Consider the following 16141-nt stretch of genomic DNA (forward strand, 5'->3'; position numbering starts at 1 on the left):
CCACCTGGCCAGGTGCTCCTGCAGCACTTGGTACACGCTGATGCGGAACGTCTCGTTATCGAAGCGCTCCCGGACATAATCCTTGTAGATCCGGAACTCGGCTGCAGTCACGGCCTCCCCTTCTGGGATCTTGGAAAGATCAAACCGGAACTCCCGATGGTGGTAGCGCGGGTGAAAGAACTCTTTGTCGTGTTCCACTGAAAGGGGAAGAGAGCACACGGGCACCAAAAGCTCATTAGGAACTAGGTTTCACTCCCCTGCCTCCGAGTCCAAGCACCTTGCCCAGGCGAAACAGAGACGTGCCCACTGCCGGCAACCCTGGTGCCAACTGCCCATCTCACGCTGACCTGCTGCAGACCAGAGGCCACAGGCTCAGACCCCACGGTCACCTTGAATAACAAGGGCAAGGACTCTGCATCTGACCTGCCGGGAAGAGCACGGCACAGACCGAGCCATCCCAGAGGCCCTGGACAGACTAGGTTCTGGGAGCTCAGGCCGGGGTTCAAACCCAGGCTCAGCCACTAACCAGATGTGAGGCCCAGACGAGGTGTCAGGGAACCTATCTGGCCCTCGGTTTCCTCATCTAAACAATGGAGATAATAATCCTCCTTCACGGGTTGAAGTGAGTTACGTGATGTCATTCATGCAAACGGCTTCGCCTCCCGTAAGGCCGGACAACTGTGAGAACACAGACCTTACTGTCCCATCGTGGGGTATCTGAGGTCAGCGCCCAGCCCTGGCGACATGCGAAAATCACCGTGGGAGCTTTGAAAGAACACTGGTGCCCTGGGCCAGTGGGGGGCCGGTAAATGTTAATAATCCTCTCTGGGACCTGATTGTGGTGTTTGCCAGTTCCCATCGTGGCAGATCTCAAGCTACCAAAGCAACGTTGCTGAAGACGGAGGTGGGAAGATGGGCACACAGGAGCTCCAGCATCCTGCTCTTCTTATCCCTCTGAACCAACTGAATCAGCCTCTGTGGGGAGGGGGCCCAGAAACCTGTCTTTTCAACACACCCCAGGTATCTCTAATAGCAGCCAGGGTTTACAACCACAGTCTTGGAACTAAAAGCAGAAAAAGAGGTGAATGGCAGAGTCAGGGATGCTTCTGAAAACGACTTCAGGACAAAATAAGGCAAGGGCCTCAGCCCTCCTCCCTGACACTGGCAGATACTACACTAAGACATCACGCTCATTTCATAGACGATAAACACCTGCGTGGATAAAAGCCGAAGAACAGAGTTTCTGGGAGGGGACCCGCGCTTCCCAAGGATCATGTATCCTTCGGACCAAATGGAGCAGGGATGAAGCCGGGAGCATCAAGTCCTGGAAAGAGGTAGAAGGGCTGAGCTCAGGGAGGTCTGCAGCATCTGCAGGGCCTTTCATCTCCTGGGAGATACAGCTCCATCTCCACTTCCTGCCTGTGGGGTGCAGAACCCGAGAGATAGTGAGAGACGGCGGACCAGCTCAGCCAGAAGAGAGGAGAAACCGGACCAGCGAGCCTCAGCTTCATGAGCCCAGGAAGCTCTGGGGCTGGGTTAGCTGGGCGGCTCCAGGCAGGATGGAACTGCCTTCCAGGAAGAGGTCCCCGTCACTGGCGGCCCGAGGGCCCTTCCTACAGGTCTCCCTTTAGAAAAAAGAAATTCTGTTTTAAACCTTAATAATAGTTCCAAAAGACATCGGGGTGAGGGCAGAGGGGGCAGGTGAAGTCCTCGAGGTCAGGGGACTCTGGGCACAGGAGTGACCCTGCCCCTGGAGAGACCTCGGGAAGGTGACCTCTGAACTGCACCTGCTGGAAGCTGGGCCGTGTGTGGAGGGCTGGCCGGAGGAAAGGACTCTCCAGAAGCCTTCCCCGGTCCCTCCGATACGGCTGTCCTCACACACCGCCCACCCGGCCCCGGCGTGTGCCCACATAGGACACTTCTCTTACGACCCAACCTATGGGAAAGCCTGCAGCAGATGCGATGGCCAAGAATGGCGACGGGGACATCGCTGGTCCCCAGTGTGATCTGTGGAGAAGGCGAGGAGGGAAGATGTTTTGTGGCAGGCTCTAGGAAGTGCAGTCCACTGGGAATCAGGCGACCCTGGGGAGGGGACCCCAGGGTGAGGCAGCATGGCAAAGAGTCCAGACTCTGTCACTGTGGAAATGCCCTGGGCCAGTCCTGTCACCCTTCTAGCTCATTCAGCCTTCCCGTCACCCTAGGAGGTGAGCACCATGCCACACTAGTGGGGGATGCACGGGAGACCCCAGAGGTGCTGAGGGGCTTGCCCAGGGTCAAAGAGCTGGGGCTCAACCCAGGTCCCACCCAAACTGGAGACCTTAACCATGCGTCTCGGTGGCAGGGCTGACAGCTCAGCAGGAAGAGTTCCTTTGCTTGCCGGAACTTTCTCATCGCGTTACAGCATGCGTGTAGTATGTGGACAGACCACGTGTGTAGAGCTCAGCGGACTGTCACAAAGTGACCCACCCATGGCAGCCCCTCCCAGACCAAGAAGCAGAAGACCACCTGCGCCCCTTCTCTCTCCCAGTCTCAAACCATAAGTTGGCTTTGCTTGTTTTCGAACAATACAGTATGCGTTCTTTTGTAGCTGGCTTCTTTACTTCAACAGAGTTTATGCAATTCATCCATATTGCTGTCATGCCCACTCATCCTCATTGCTGTATAATATTCCACAGTTTGATTATACGATGATCCATTTATCCTTTCTACAGTTCAGGGGCATTTGGCCGTTTCCAACTGGGGGCTCTTAAAGCAGTGCTGCTGTGAACATTCTGGTGCCTGTACTTTGGTGAATGGGGGAGGCAGACCTAGAAGTGGGATTGCGTTCAGTGTTAGTAATACCGCCAAGCTGTTCTCCCAGAGCACTGCACCAGGGAGCCTGTTAAGGCTATGCCAGGAGGAGTGGCGGAGGGAGACGAGCCTGTCCTCCGAAGGAGATGGGCACAGGATGCGGATGACTCATGGCCTCCTCAAGTGCTTTTCTGCAGGAGACCGAGAGGGACGTGAGGCAACAACTCCTGGGGAAAATCCTGACCTCCCAGGGAGCAGTCGGTGTGTGCGCCCAGGCACCCCCACTCTGCATCTCCGGGAAGCAATCAGTGTGTGCGCCCAGGCACCCAACCCCTAGGGAGCAGTCAGTGTGTGCACCCAGGCACCCCCACTCCGCACCCCAGGGAGCAGTTAGTGTGTGCCCAGGCACCCCCACTCTGCACCCCAGGGAGCAGTCAGTGTGTGCGCCCAGGCACCCCACCCCACACCCCAGGGAGTGGTCAGTGTGTGCACCCAGGCCCCCCCACCCCCCCCCCCAGGGAGCAGTCAGTGTGTGTGCCCAGGCACCCCCAACCCCCACCCGCAGGGAGCAGTCAGTGTGTGCGCCCAGGCACCCCCAACCCCCACCCACAGGGAGCAGTCAGTGTGTGTGCCCAGGCACCCCACCCCGCACCCCCAGTGAGTTAGCTCCCAGTGCACAGCCTATGCTGCCCCCCAGCCCCACCTCCCACCCAATCCAAGGCCACCAAGGCCACCACTCCATGACTACATGGAAAGGACATTCTATGGTCATCATCTTCCTGGCCCTCCAGGTAGCAGCATTCATCACCTGCCTTTGCACACCTCGCCTTCCTGTGGCTCCCTTCACTGGGAACTCTTAGGTCTCCCTGGGGACTCTGCCACTCCCTGAACCATTCCCGTGGATATTCCCATTTAGGGGCGTTACCGTGGGGCTGCAGAGTATCAGGAGAGCATTCCACAGGCCACTGCCCCTCCCCCATGCTGACAGACACACAGACAGTCTCCATTTCCAGCCGTCTTCCTTTCTCCTCCCCCAGCAGAGCAAACCTCCAAAGGGCAGGAGCAACATCCAGCAGCGGGGGCTGCTGCACACCGTCATGCACGGGAGCCCCCAGCACGGTGCGGGGACGCAGTAACACCCCCGACAAACCTCAGTTCCCGTGTTCCCAGCACTGGGACTGACCACACCTCAGAACAGCTCCTCCTGGCCAGTACAGCAATCAACCCCAGCAGACAAAGGGGGTGCCAAGCCCCTGTTACAATGAAGATGTCTGAAGAACCCAGAAGTGCAAAAAAGCATGCTGACCAAGAGCGTGCTCTGCGATGGGCTCCCGCGCTGAGCATCATCTGATGGACCCCGACGAAGCAGGACTGATCCCCACTTTACAGATAAGAAACTGAGGCTCAGGGAGGTCAGGTAGCTTGCCCAAGGTCACAAGTTAGGTGAGTGGCTAAACTCCAAAACCCACAATCTTGACCTTTACAGTCGCTAGAACCAGGTGGTCTGAGTTCGGAGCTCAGCTGTGCCACTTACCAGCTGTGTGGTCTTGGCCAAGTTACTTAACCTCGGTGTGCCTCCCCTCCCGCAGGGGATAATAACAGTGGCCCTTTCTCACAGAGTTCCTGGGAGGATCACAGAGTCGGCACTCACAGCAGCACCCGGCAAACGGAAAGCAATTCGTGTCTGCCGTTGTGACTGGGCCTCTGAAACAAGGAGCCGGGAGAAAGGCAGTCGATGAGGAAGAAGCAACATGCGCATGTGGGTATTCACATCATTCAGCTACGATAACTTTGGAAAAAAACTGCAATGGATCGAACAATAAAGAAATGTTTGAAAAAGCATGACATTAACACAGGTCCAATCACCAAAGTTGCACCCAACGAAGAAAGAAAACATTGGTACATAATCACAAATAGAAAGTTTATTGCAGCAGGGGTACATATAACGTTTTTTAACGTATGAGATTAAATGTATCAGGGTTATAAGATGTTTTTTTAAAAAAAAGAAAAATGGAGGAAGTGTCCAACTAAATTTCTTGCAAACATTTGCAGGCTCTTTGGGATGTTTCTGAGTGAATTTCCTTCATCAGTTATTTTGGGACAATGACAGGCATGAGCCACGTCACCGTTCTGTTCTTCCCCAAACCCACATCATCACACCTTCTGAAAATAATTTTGTGATGTATCAAAGAAAAAAATAGTCATTTTTTTGGGAAAAGCAGGGAATAATTCAAAGTTCAAACCGAATTCTGAGTCTCGTCTGCCCAAGGTTTTCATCTGATACGGAAGCCACTCCATAGCGTGGCATCTACCCCACTTTAATCCCAGAGATCAAGGTTGTCTAACAGTCACCACTGAAGCAGACAGAGACACACGTGTACTTTTAGGGAGAAAATACGTCTTTCTACTTTCTTCTTAAGTTACCACAGTTGATTACTCAAGCCTTGGATTTTAAAATAAATGTCTAGAGCTGATAGCGGCCTATGCCCATACGAAACGCTTGCTAAGGAAACCAGAGCCCAGGAATCCAGCTTTTTCTCCTGCCGCTCTTTACATTCCAGCGCCCCACCGGCTCAGAGAGCTCACAGGCATTAACAAAGACTTTCATCTTCACGAGATTAAAGAGCCCAAATCCGCAGGACCAAAAGATAAGTCCAAAGAAAATGGATTCCTGAAAACACCACCCTGACAGCAGCCAGCCCCATGGCTGTCCCCAAAGCCAATTCTAGTGTCCTTCTTTTACAAAAGCCTGAAATAATATCCCCAAAGCTGGCCCTGGGAGGGGAAATTCTGGGCTGGAGGGTGTCAATAAAGGGTAGAAGCAGGTGGAAACAGGAAGCCACCCACCTGGGCGTCCCCTCTCCTGATCCTCTGACAGGCCAGGGGAGACCTCTGCACCATACGAGTCAAGCCTGCTCCCCAGCATCACTCAGGAGCATCCCGCCTCCTCGCAGCGTCTGGGGTTCCTCCCTCCACTTACAGTTGCACGAAATGTACAGGCAGACCCCTCGTTGAGCTGGTGTCCTCTGAACAGGGGGACAAGGATACCAAATGCAAGTCACCAGAGAGACTGGCAAAGGGCAGCACGTATTAAAGGCACCCAAGCGTAGGTATTCAGAACCACGCTTCATAGAACTGTATTTAACACCCTGAAAACCAGGGGTATGCACCCCCCACTATATACATACTTACATGATACATAATAATACACCCAGGTATGTGAATACAATAAATCCTTAGAAGCACGAGAAAATAGATATAGAAGATATGACATCTCTCCTGCTCCCTTGTGGATTATTTCGTGCCAGGCCACAGCTCAGTGTGATGTCACAAGTAGGTGCCACACCCGTGCCATCTCTGTCTCGCGGAGAGCCTCATCATCTCTCTCCCAGTCAAGCCACGTGGGCCCAAGGGAGCTGCCATCTTGTCCCATGACTGCGTTCTCCCAAACTGAGGGATGGGAGGGAACAAGCCCCAACCTGGGCCAAACACAGGATTTCTTTTATTTTTACTGGAATCTGGTGAGAAAGAGGCCCTGTTTGCTTTCTCTGCCTTGAACTGGAAGGATGTAATTCCACCACCGGCCCCGCTGTGCAGAGAAAGCCGGTCTGTGAGAAAGAAGATTCCAGGACGCCGGGATTGAGGAGGGAAGCCCTCCAGGCTTGATCTCCGGGTCTGGTGGTCCTCGTCCTTCCTGAAGTTGGGTTTTCAGTTCTTCCAGGCCCTTCAAACAAGTCCCCTTTAAGCTAATTCGAGTCAGGCTGCCACCACCTGTAGCCAAGGCAGTTCTGTGCAAACACTCATGAGCCAGTTACATGCACACCCACAGAGGACCCGCCAGACGTGGTCGTCTCCAGGTGGCCGTCTGCCCTGAAGGCTGCTTTCCTCCGACTTGGATAATTTCCAAGTACAAGGTGACCCCCTGACCGAGCTCCACAGAAAACAGGGACAAGGACTGACTCAATCCTGCACCCCCAGTGCCCAGCACGGCCTCACGCTTAGTAGGGCTCCATGAGTCTACTGGATTGAATATATTACTATTTTCAGAATTCCCGCCTAGTCTTTAGGTAAACGATTTTATTCATGGTGTGCATATGGTAAAGCACACAGACCGTAAGCATCCACGAAGCGCCATGAACTTTCTCAACGCAAACACACCCAGCGCAGGACACAGCACATGCGTTACCGGCACCAAGGACATCCCCACAGGGCCCTCCCACGCACCAGCCGCTCCTCCCCAAAGGCGACCGCCACCCCAGGCCCCGACACCACAGCCCCCTCCGCCTGCCTGGTACCTCCCCTTCCACGTCTGCCTCCCTCACTCGACGTTCCCCCGTGGGCGTACCCAGCGGGGTTCACTCACTCATTTCACTGCTGTATAGGACCCCGCGGTATGAACAGGCCACAGTTTATTTTTTGATGGGCATTTGGGTGGTTTCCAGTGTGAGACTATGACAAACTGCACTACCACGGACATCCTCGTACATGCCTTTTGGTCAACACGTGTCCACTGGGGGAACAGGATGCAGTGGGACTGCTGGGTCAGAGGGTTGAGCGTGCTCAGCTTTAGCATATGCGTCTGTTTCCACGCCAAGAATTTGGGTGTAACCAGGCATGGGGCCAAATGAGATGAGACACGGTCCCTAAAGGGATAGTTCGTTTTCATTTATTTTATAAGTCCGAGTGCTTTTGTTTAGGTGTGAGGGCGGTAGGAGTTCTTCACGGAGAGATGCTGAATATGATCGAAGGCCTGAGAAACGAGCCACAGAGCATGCTGGTGACTGGTAGAGTCCGTTGGGAATAGCCAGAAAAAGCCAAGTTAGTTCCTCATTGGGAAGGTTCTGAAGAGCATGCTAAGGGGTCACTCAGTGACCCCATCAACCACGATTGGTTTGGTCCACTGTTACGCTGGGTCAGGCTTTGATCAAATCTATTTCAGACAGAGGGCTGGTGGCACTGTGGAAAGTGGATAGCAGGGGGTGAGAACAAAGACAGGGAGCTCAGGAGGGTCCTCTCCAGGGATGATGCATAGATGCCATGTGCCCCCTTTCTCCCTTCCTGCACCCAAGGTAGGCATCACTAAACAACCACAATGCTCTTTGCTTCAACCAGCACTCAGGCAGCCACTACCAATCCTGGCTGGCTCACGAGAGAAAATGACCGTCTCTCTCACCCCTGGTCTGGACTACAGGAGAGATGGAACGACTGGACGATAAGACTGGAATTTAAGATGACCGGATGGTGGCCAGACTCAGATAAAAGGGACAGGGAGACCCTCCACTGGATTTGGTCCTCGGCTGCTCAGAGGCCTCAGTGAGGAGCTTTGTGGGGACAGCCGTGCAGAAAAGACACCTGCAGGGCAAGGCTGTAGCCAGTGGCAGATGAGAGATGTGGCACCGTGGAGGGGAAGTGTCGGCCCATCCTCAGTGGTCTTCACTCTCTCTGTAAGCCGCTCTCCCGCCCAGGGCGAGGAAGGGCTGATAAACGGGCAGTAACCAAGTTAACTGCCCAGCACCTCCTTCCAAAACTTTACGGTTTTCAGAAAAAGTTTGGTTAAGCTTCCAGATTGTACAGCTCTCTTGCTGTCCCCAAAGATGCCACCAAGCTATGCGATAGGACCAAATATTTTATGAGCAAAGGGACACTTCCCAGGCAAAAACTGCAAGGCCAGATTAGGACTCTGCTCCTCACTTGGAGGCTGGGTCCCGTGAGCTGCCACTGGACCGAGGAGGCCAGTCCCGGGCTGGGGACAGACCCCTGAGCCCCTTTGATGAGGACGAGGCTCTGGGAACCGACAGAACCGACCGAAGCCCACAGTGTAACCAGAAGCCAGAGCCGAGTTTTCAAGGACCTTGACGGCTGAGGACGCCGCGGCCAGGACCTCCCCCATCCTGATTTAACTCTGAAACTTCCAATCCAGACTCCCTCCTTTCCCACAGGGATACAGTTCATCCGGAAGGTTCTGGCACACGCCAGAATTCACCAGAGATGACTGCTACCAACGCTGCTGTCAGTGGGCGATTTATGGCCCCGCAGCTTCGGGGACATGAAATTAGATGACGGCTCTTCATTCATTTGAAGATTTACGTGGCCAGATTAGGGAGCTTGAAAAAGCCGCCAGAGGCACGCCATAAATTGGGAGTCCTGGGAAACGGAACAGACAGACCCAACTACTCTAAGAGGAGAACGTTCTCCTAATAACGTGAGCGCAGATGCACCCAGCTGCACAGCTCTTATGGGAGAAGGCAGGGGCGGAGTGAAAGCCAGAAAAGAGGAACGTCGCGTCAGAGTCTAAAACGAGCCAGGCTGCCAGCAGGATACTGTGGCGTCTTCTCACATCCACTGTGCTCACCCAAGTATTTCCTGCTGCCCCATTCGAGAGTGAGGGACCCTCAGTGTCCTGCTGTGGGACAGCAGTTAACAGAAGCCCGGTTAGACTGCAGCTGTCACCTGCCTAAGCCCTAAGCTAGGTAATGGCCACGATTTTTAAATTTTTGTTTTTAATTGCGGTAAAATACACAGAACATAACATTTCCCATCTTAACCATTCTAAGTGTAGTCCAGGAGTGTTAAGTACGTTGTTGTGTGACCAAACATCCAGAAATAATTTAATCTTGCAAACCGAGAACTCCATATCCATTAAACTCTAACTCTCTGTCCCCCACCCACCCCGACCCCTGGCACCACATCCTGCTGTCTCTGTGAATCTGACTGCTCGAGAGACCGCAAAGAAGTGTAATCATATCATATTTGTCCTTTCGTGGCTGACTTATTTCACTTAGCATAATACCCTCCTCCATGTTGCAGCATGTGTCAGAGTTTCTTTCCTTTTCAAGGCTGAATAATATTCCACTGTATGGGTAGACCACATTTTGTTTAGCCATTCCTCTGTCAACGGACACGCAGCTTGCTTCCACCTTTTGGCTATTGTGAATAACCCTGCTGTGAACACAGGTGTGCAAATATCTCTTTGAAACTCAGCTTTCAATTCTTTGGGGTGTATACCCAGAAGTGGAATTGCTGGATCAGATCGTGATTATATATTTAATTTTCTGAGGAACTATTATACTGTTGTCTACGGCGGCAGCACTGGTTTACGTTCCCGCCACCGGCCCACAAGGGTTCCCGTTTCCCCACATTCTGGTGTTTGGTGTTGATAGTGGCCATCCTAACCGTCACACAAGCCCTCCCACTGGCCCGGATGCTGCCTCACACGTGTCACACACATCATCTCACTGAGTCGTGCTCAGAGGTAGACACACGCATTATGTCCATTTTACAAGCGAGGAGACGGAGGCACAGAGACGTGAAGTCACCTGCCCACAGCCGCACAGCTGGGCTGAGTACCCACATGGTCTTCCTCCCAACATGGCCCTACTTCCCCTAACACTGGGAACCACCACGGACTTTGTGGCTGTGGAGACGACTAAACAAGGACAGCCCTGAAAGATACCACGCTCTCGGCACACACGACGTGGTCACCATGTTACTCCCCTTAAAAGCTAAGCTCAGAGGGTGAAGGCTCTGCACCGACTCAGTTCCCTCGCTGGGTAGTAAATTTTGCTCCTGCCCAAGGCCAGCGTCGCCTTGAGAGGGGCTGACGGCTTGAAGACTTTGTAGCACGAACCCGTCTCCCCATCATCCCTCCCTCGCCCCCCGAATTGGGGGCAGGGCCTCGCCTGGCAGAGGGCACACAAGCAGCATTGTCTCCCCGCCCCTGAACTGCCGCTTCAACTCTCGAACTTTCCACCAAATGCTTCGGCTGCCAACACGACCACCTGGAGCCCCAGCGCCGGGCGCTCTGAGAGGCTCTTCAGAGACACTGCCTCCTTGTTAAACGCAGAGGGCTGCGTCCCGAGACGCGGGGCGCACAGGCGAGACCACGGGCAGGCCAGGCTCTTTGTCACCGGCCCTGCAGCCCGCACAGATGTGGGGTGGGGGTGGGGGGCGGGGAGCATTACTGTACTGCAAGATTAAACACTTCAGTGTCAACATGTGTGCAGCGCTGCTCGAACAATGTTATCATTGTGAATTGAATGGACCAAGCGTTTAGGGGATGGGGCGGAGAGAGGGAGAAAAGATGGGTTTAATTATCTCTAGGGCTGAAGCCAGTCGTTTGCCTAAAAAGACCCAGACGCTGGCAGAGCCGGAAAGAAAAATGGGCTGTAAGCGTCTGTCAATCTTCCCACCGTAAGCTGAGGCGGCCACCCTTCACCCATGGGCATCCCATCAGCTCAGAGGGAGGACCCAGCCCCCAGGATCTTTGGGTCCCAACTCCATCCTTGGCTAATTGAAAAGGAGGGAAAAGACCGGAAACTAGTCACTATTTTCAGCAAAACTAGTGATTGTCCATGAGGGGCGATTTTGTGCTCCCCCCACGCCCGCCAAAGAACACTGGGCAACGTCTGGAGCCATTTTGTTTGCCACGAATCAGGGGGCGTGTGCTACTGGCATCCAGTGGGCAGAGGCCCAGGGCATTGCTAAACATCCTACAGCGCACGAGACATCCTCCCCCACCCTCCAGACGCACACACACTACAGGGCACGGTCCAGCCCCAACTGTCATCTGAGAATCCCTGAGCTAACAGACAGACGAACCTCAAGAGAGTCAGGAAACCTGGGTTTTGGCCCCCTCCGGGCTCTCAGCTGGCTGGGTGAGACCCCAGGCTCGCTGGGCCTCGGTTCCGCCCTCTCTAACAAAGGAATGGATTTAACTGGTCTGAAGTCCCCCTTTCACTTCTCTTAGGTTGTACCGTATAAAGTTGCCAACATTCTGCCAATTTTGACCTATACATGGTTCAAGCTGATACCTCTGAACTTGAATTCTGCCTCTGCGCTCTCCAGGATGGCGGCCGCTAACCACACGTGTCTACCGAGCACTGAGATGTGGCTGGTGGGGTGGGAACTGGACATTTCCATTTATTTCTGTGTAATTAATTTGGACTTAAATAACCACATGTGGCTGGTGGCTCCCCTACTGGACAGCATTTCCATCATCGAAGAAAGTTCAATCGGACGGCACCGCTCTGGAGCATGGATGTGCTGGCTTTCTACAGCAACAAGCTCAATGCAAACAAGGGTCCAAATACATGTTCTCAGAATATGGAAGAGTGTTCTTCCTCAAAAAGAGGTTCCTAGGGGGCCGGCCTGGTGGCGCAGCGGTTAAGTTCGCACGTTCCACTTCTCTGTGGCCTGGGGTTCACCAGTTTGGACCCCGGGTATGGACAAGGCATGGCTTGGCACGCCATGCTGTGGTAGGTATCCCACGTATAAAGTAGAGGAAGATGGGCATGGATGTTAGCTCAGGGCCAATCTTCCTCAGCAAAAAGAGGAGGATTGGCAGCAGTTAGCTCAGGGCTAATCTTCCTCAAAAAAATTTTAAAAAAAGAGGTTCCCAGTGTGAGAAATTCCATGGAACGGGGAGAATGTGGTTCCGGAGTTGTGTGAGAGGCTGGAATGGACGGTGGCAGCTTGACGGCTCTGGGTTCTGTCTGTAAAACAGGCAAGACAGCCCCTGCTCCGGTCACAGGGCCACCGGGGAGCTCGTCACTTGGTGAGCGACATCACGCCGGATAATCAGACACACCAAGTTCAGGGCACAAGGCAGGGGCTTTGCTCCGGCCCACCCGGCACCACGGCCCTTCCCCTCCCTGAGAACCCCCTCCCCTCCCAGCCCCTTTCATTTCGTTGCTAGAACTTTTAACTGCTCCAATGATTTTATTGATTGGCCTGTTGACCTGTCCATTAGCTGTCTCCTCTTCTAGACTTTAACTCCAACAGAGCAGGAACACAAGAGCTTTTGACCGTGGGGCCCGGCTGGGGGGTGAGTGCCGGCTCCACCACCCACGGGGCGAGCAGCAAGTTTCTCCTCATCTGTGAGATGGGAGGACAATGACAACACTGGCTTCATTGGGCTGTTGCAGGATGAAAACAGACCAGGGACCCTCCAACGCCGCCGAGCTCCAGAATCACCTGGGAGCTTATTCACACGCGCACCGCCGGGCCGACTCTTGGCGTTTTCAACCCGGCAGGTCTGCGGTGGGGACCAGGAACCTGCATTTCTAACGCATTCTCAGGAGATGCGGCTGCCAGTCCGGGGACCGCACTTTGAGAAGGGCTGGAACAGAGCCCGTCTGTGGCGCCGGCGCGCAGGAAAGCTGCAGGAGGCTGGTGTGACTCTTCTTGGTCCCTACTGTCTGTCCACCGCACTCCCTCGCCTGGCACCCGGCAGGTGCTCAAATCTCAGAGGGGAGGGTCTGGAAACCTTCCCCACGGGCTCCCTCGGGACAGAAACCCCCTCTTGGCCTCACTCAGCTCAAGAGGCAGGAAACAACTGGGGTTGGGATGGGCCAGGGGGCCCGACGGCCTGGGTTCGAACGCAGGCTCTGCCGATCGCCAGCAGTGACTCAGGACAAGTTAGCCCATCTCTGGGAGGGCCACTTCCCCCTCGGTAACAGGGGGGCCCTAAGAGGCCCCCAGTTCTGGGGCCGTGGTGGGAATGCAAGGAGACAGAGGCTGGCAGTGCCGGGGCACGGCGGGACACGTGCCAGAGCAGAGCAGGCCAGGAGCAGCAGGGGGCAGGCCAGGAGCTGCTGTGCGCCCCCCCATCCCGCCCAGGACAGGAGGGTGCCTCCCCAGACCTTCCCCCAGAGCAGCCAGAACCTCCTGGGTCAGCTGGGCAGGCACAGCTGGTTTAAGGTATTTTAGAAGCAAATCAAATCAAATGAGAATTTATAATCCTTCCTGAGGTCTGGGTTCCATCAACCTAAACTCATTAGGCCCTGGCGGCGCAGGTGCAGCTAAGGAAGAGATTGTTCTGCGTTTCCTTCACGCTGGGCTCCCATCTCCCTTTCAAAGTAAGAGTCTTCTCCAAAGCCCCATACTTGGACCAAAACACCGCAGAGCCATCAACCTTCATTTCTGCAAAAAGGACGGCACCGAGCTGCGCAAAGGCTGCACCAGGGCTGGCAGAGGGGGGTTGTGGAAGCCAGCATCTGCAACAGCCTCATCCGTCTCAGGCCCGCACTTTAACCCACGGAACTTGGATGCCTGAGCTGAACTATCGAACATCTTAGAACTGCGTCGCCGTCCTCTGCACTATTTCCAGTGAGGGAAGCAGAACCCAAGACCAAACCAAAGAGCACAGAGAACATTCGGGATCCCCTGTTGGATGTGACCGGTGGAGCTACAAACAGCCTTCCCAAGGGGGCTCTGGGCACACGGGACAGCTCCAAATGGGGCATCGTCCCAGATCACGGGCAATCCTCAGGAGTGATTTCACAGAATTCCTCACAATTAAATTTATATAAAGGTTAAAAACAGGCAAGATGAATCTACGTCCTTAGAAGACAGGACAGCAGTCGCCTGGGGTGAGGGCGCGAGGCAGTTCTGGGAGCTGGGCACGTCCTGTCTCTCGATCTGGGCCCTGGGTCCCCGGGGTGCTGACTTCCAGAAAATTCCTAAGTGTTCTCGATCTGTGCAGCATTCTGTGCACGTCACACTTCGGTGAACAGTGAGACTAACCATCAGCGCTGGCTGGCTTCATCCGCGTCCCGTCCTCCCCGAGAGTGTCTGTGCCGTATTTCCTCTACTGTGAGAGGGCCGACCAGTTCAACGACAGCTCTCGGGAAAAGATGCCAACACCTTTACCAACTTTAAGACATCTTGGTTTCAGAGACAACGATAATCAAAGAAATGGGATATTAAGCCTGAAGCACATCATTGTAAAACGTTTATATGGCTTCCTGCCACCCTCATGTGTGACCCTCCCATTGACAAGAGTGTTCATTAACCTGCTCCAAACCCCTCCTTTGAGCCTGAGGAGCAGTCCAGGATCAAGTGCAAGAGGGAGGGCTCCGTGACCAGACCGTCCCTCCTCGCCTTCTCCATAAATCAACTTTGTTTATGTCACATGACCTGTCTTCTAGACCCAACTGATTCATGAATGAACATGTGATTCGAGCTGCCCAAGAGTCTCTCCTCAGGAATTTCAGTTGAGTGCAGTAGTTCGACCATGTCATCAAGAACCCAAGTTTCTTCTGTCTTTTTGCTCTGCCATTGTCTACACATTGACTTTCAATCCTTAGACTTGTTGCCTCATGGTCACAAGATGGCTGCCATGACTCCAAACACCACGTTTTCACAGAACCACATTCAAGGCAGAAAAAGGAAGAAGAGGACAGAAAGTTCTGTTTGCTCAGCTGTCACTTATCAGGAAGCAAAATATTTTTCAGAACCACATCCTACCCTATTCTACCCCTAGCCAATTTCCTCTTGTGTCTCACTGGTTAGGACAGCATCCTCTGGCCATTCCAACCTGCCAAGGAAGCTGAGGAGGCAAGCATGTGGCTAGTCAGAGAGCTGTAACTACAAGTTGCCGTGGGTGGCCATCTTTGTCCCAACAGGCAGGCTAGCAGAGGGGTCCAGTGAGGCAGAGAGGTAAGAGGGAAGCTGTCCAGTGACAGAGATGAGGGACGTGGAGAGAATAACCCCCCGATTCTCGAAGGGCCTAGTGTCCTTCTCAAGGCTTGGGGAATACAGAGATTTCCTCTTTTTTTTTGCTCAAGGTAGTGCAAATAGATTTCCTTTGCCTGCAACCAAAGAATTCGGTTGCATGTACTTTTGTTCACACCCAACACACACTGCCTAGAAGTAACCCTGAAAACACCTTCTACCTCCTTTCCCTGGCCGTCCCCTCCAGCTGGCGGGCCCAAGGGTACACTCAGACCCTCTGGATCACTCTCTCTTGGAAACAAGCAGAAGAAACCCAGGCGCCCCAGACCCGCACACTGGAGAACTCTGAGTTCAGACTCTCAGCGTACACAGGAGGTTCCACCAGGATGGGCAGGCCTCTGCTCTGCGCAGCGCTCCACCCGGCCAGCAAACAATGACACGGATTCTTAAAATGCTGCGAGTATCTTGATCCGTTCATCCCCTACCCAGAGGGAAACAGGAGCCACCTGTCCCACCTGCAGAACGCAGACGAAGCCCCACCCGGCCTCCGCTTCCTCCCAGGGGACGATTCCTGACCTCCTCGGGTCATTTTCAAGAACTTGTGACCCTTGTCTAAGGCCATCAGGAGGGTTCAGCTGATAAAATAAAGTCTGTTTTCAGCAAACAACTGGCTGTTGGCTGGAGTCTTACGCAGCCTGCAAAGTTAGGGTGGAAGTTGTAGCTCCTGACAGGTTTGAGTTTAAAGAGAAACGGGGGTCTCTCCACCGCTGCAGAGGGCCTGGCCGATTAACGTCGACCCACAGCCAACCTTCTGCGGACATTCACAGCCGCGCACTGTCTGGAGTCGGAAAACCAGCTCAGGGCCTCTGTTTATCTGTGCACATAGCAGAGACAAATC

General features: G+C 53.9%; 1 protein-coding gene across 1 annotated transcript in view; it reads right to left on the reverse strand.

Annotated features, from left to right (window-relative positions):
- Nucleotides 1–16141, reverse strand: part of BMP7 (bone morphogenetic protein 7) — an 85226-nt gene that overhangs the window by 53152 nt on the left and 15933 nt on the right. The window contains exon 2 of the mRNA XM_046679157.1: nt 5–197. Within this exon, the coding sequence (XP_046535113.1) occupies nt 5–197 (193 nt within the window). The remainder of the gene's footprint in view (nt 1–4; nt 198–16141) is intronic.

Source organism: Equus quagga, chromosome 12, assembly GCF_021613505.1.
Source record: "Equus quagga isolate Etosha38 chromosome 12, UCLA_HA_Equagga_1.0, whole genome shotgun sequence".
NCBI lineage: Eukaryota > Metazoa > Chordata > Mammalia > Perissodactyla > Equidae > Equus > Equus quagga.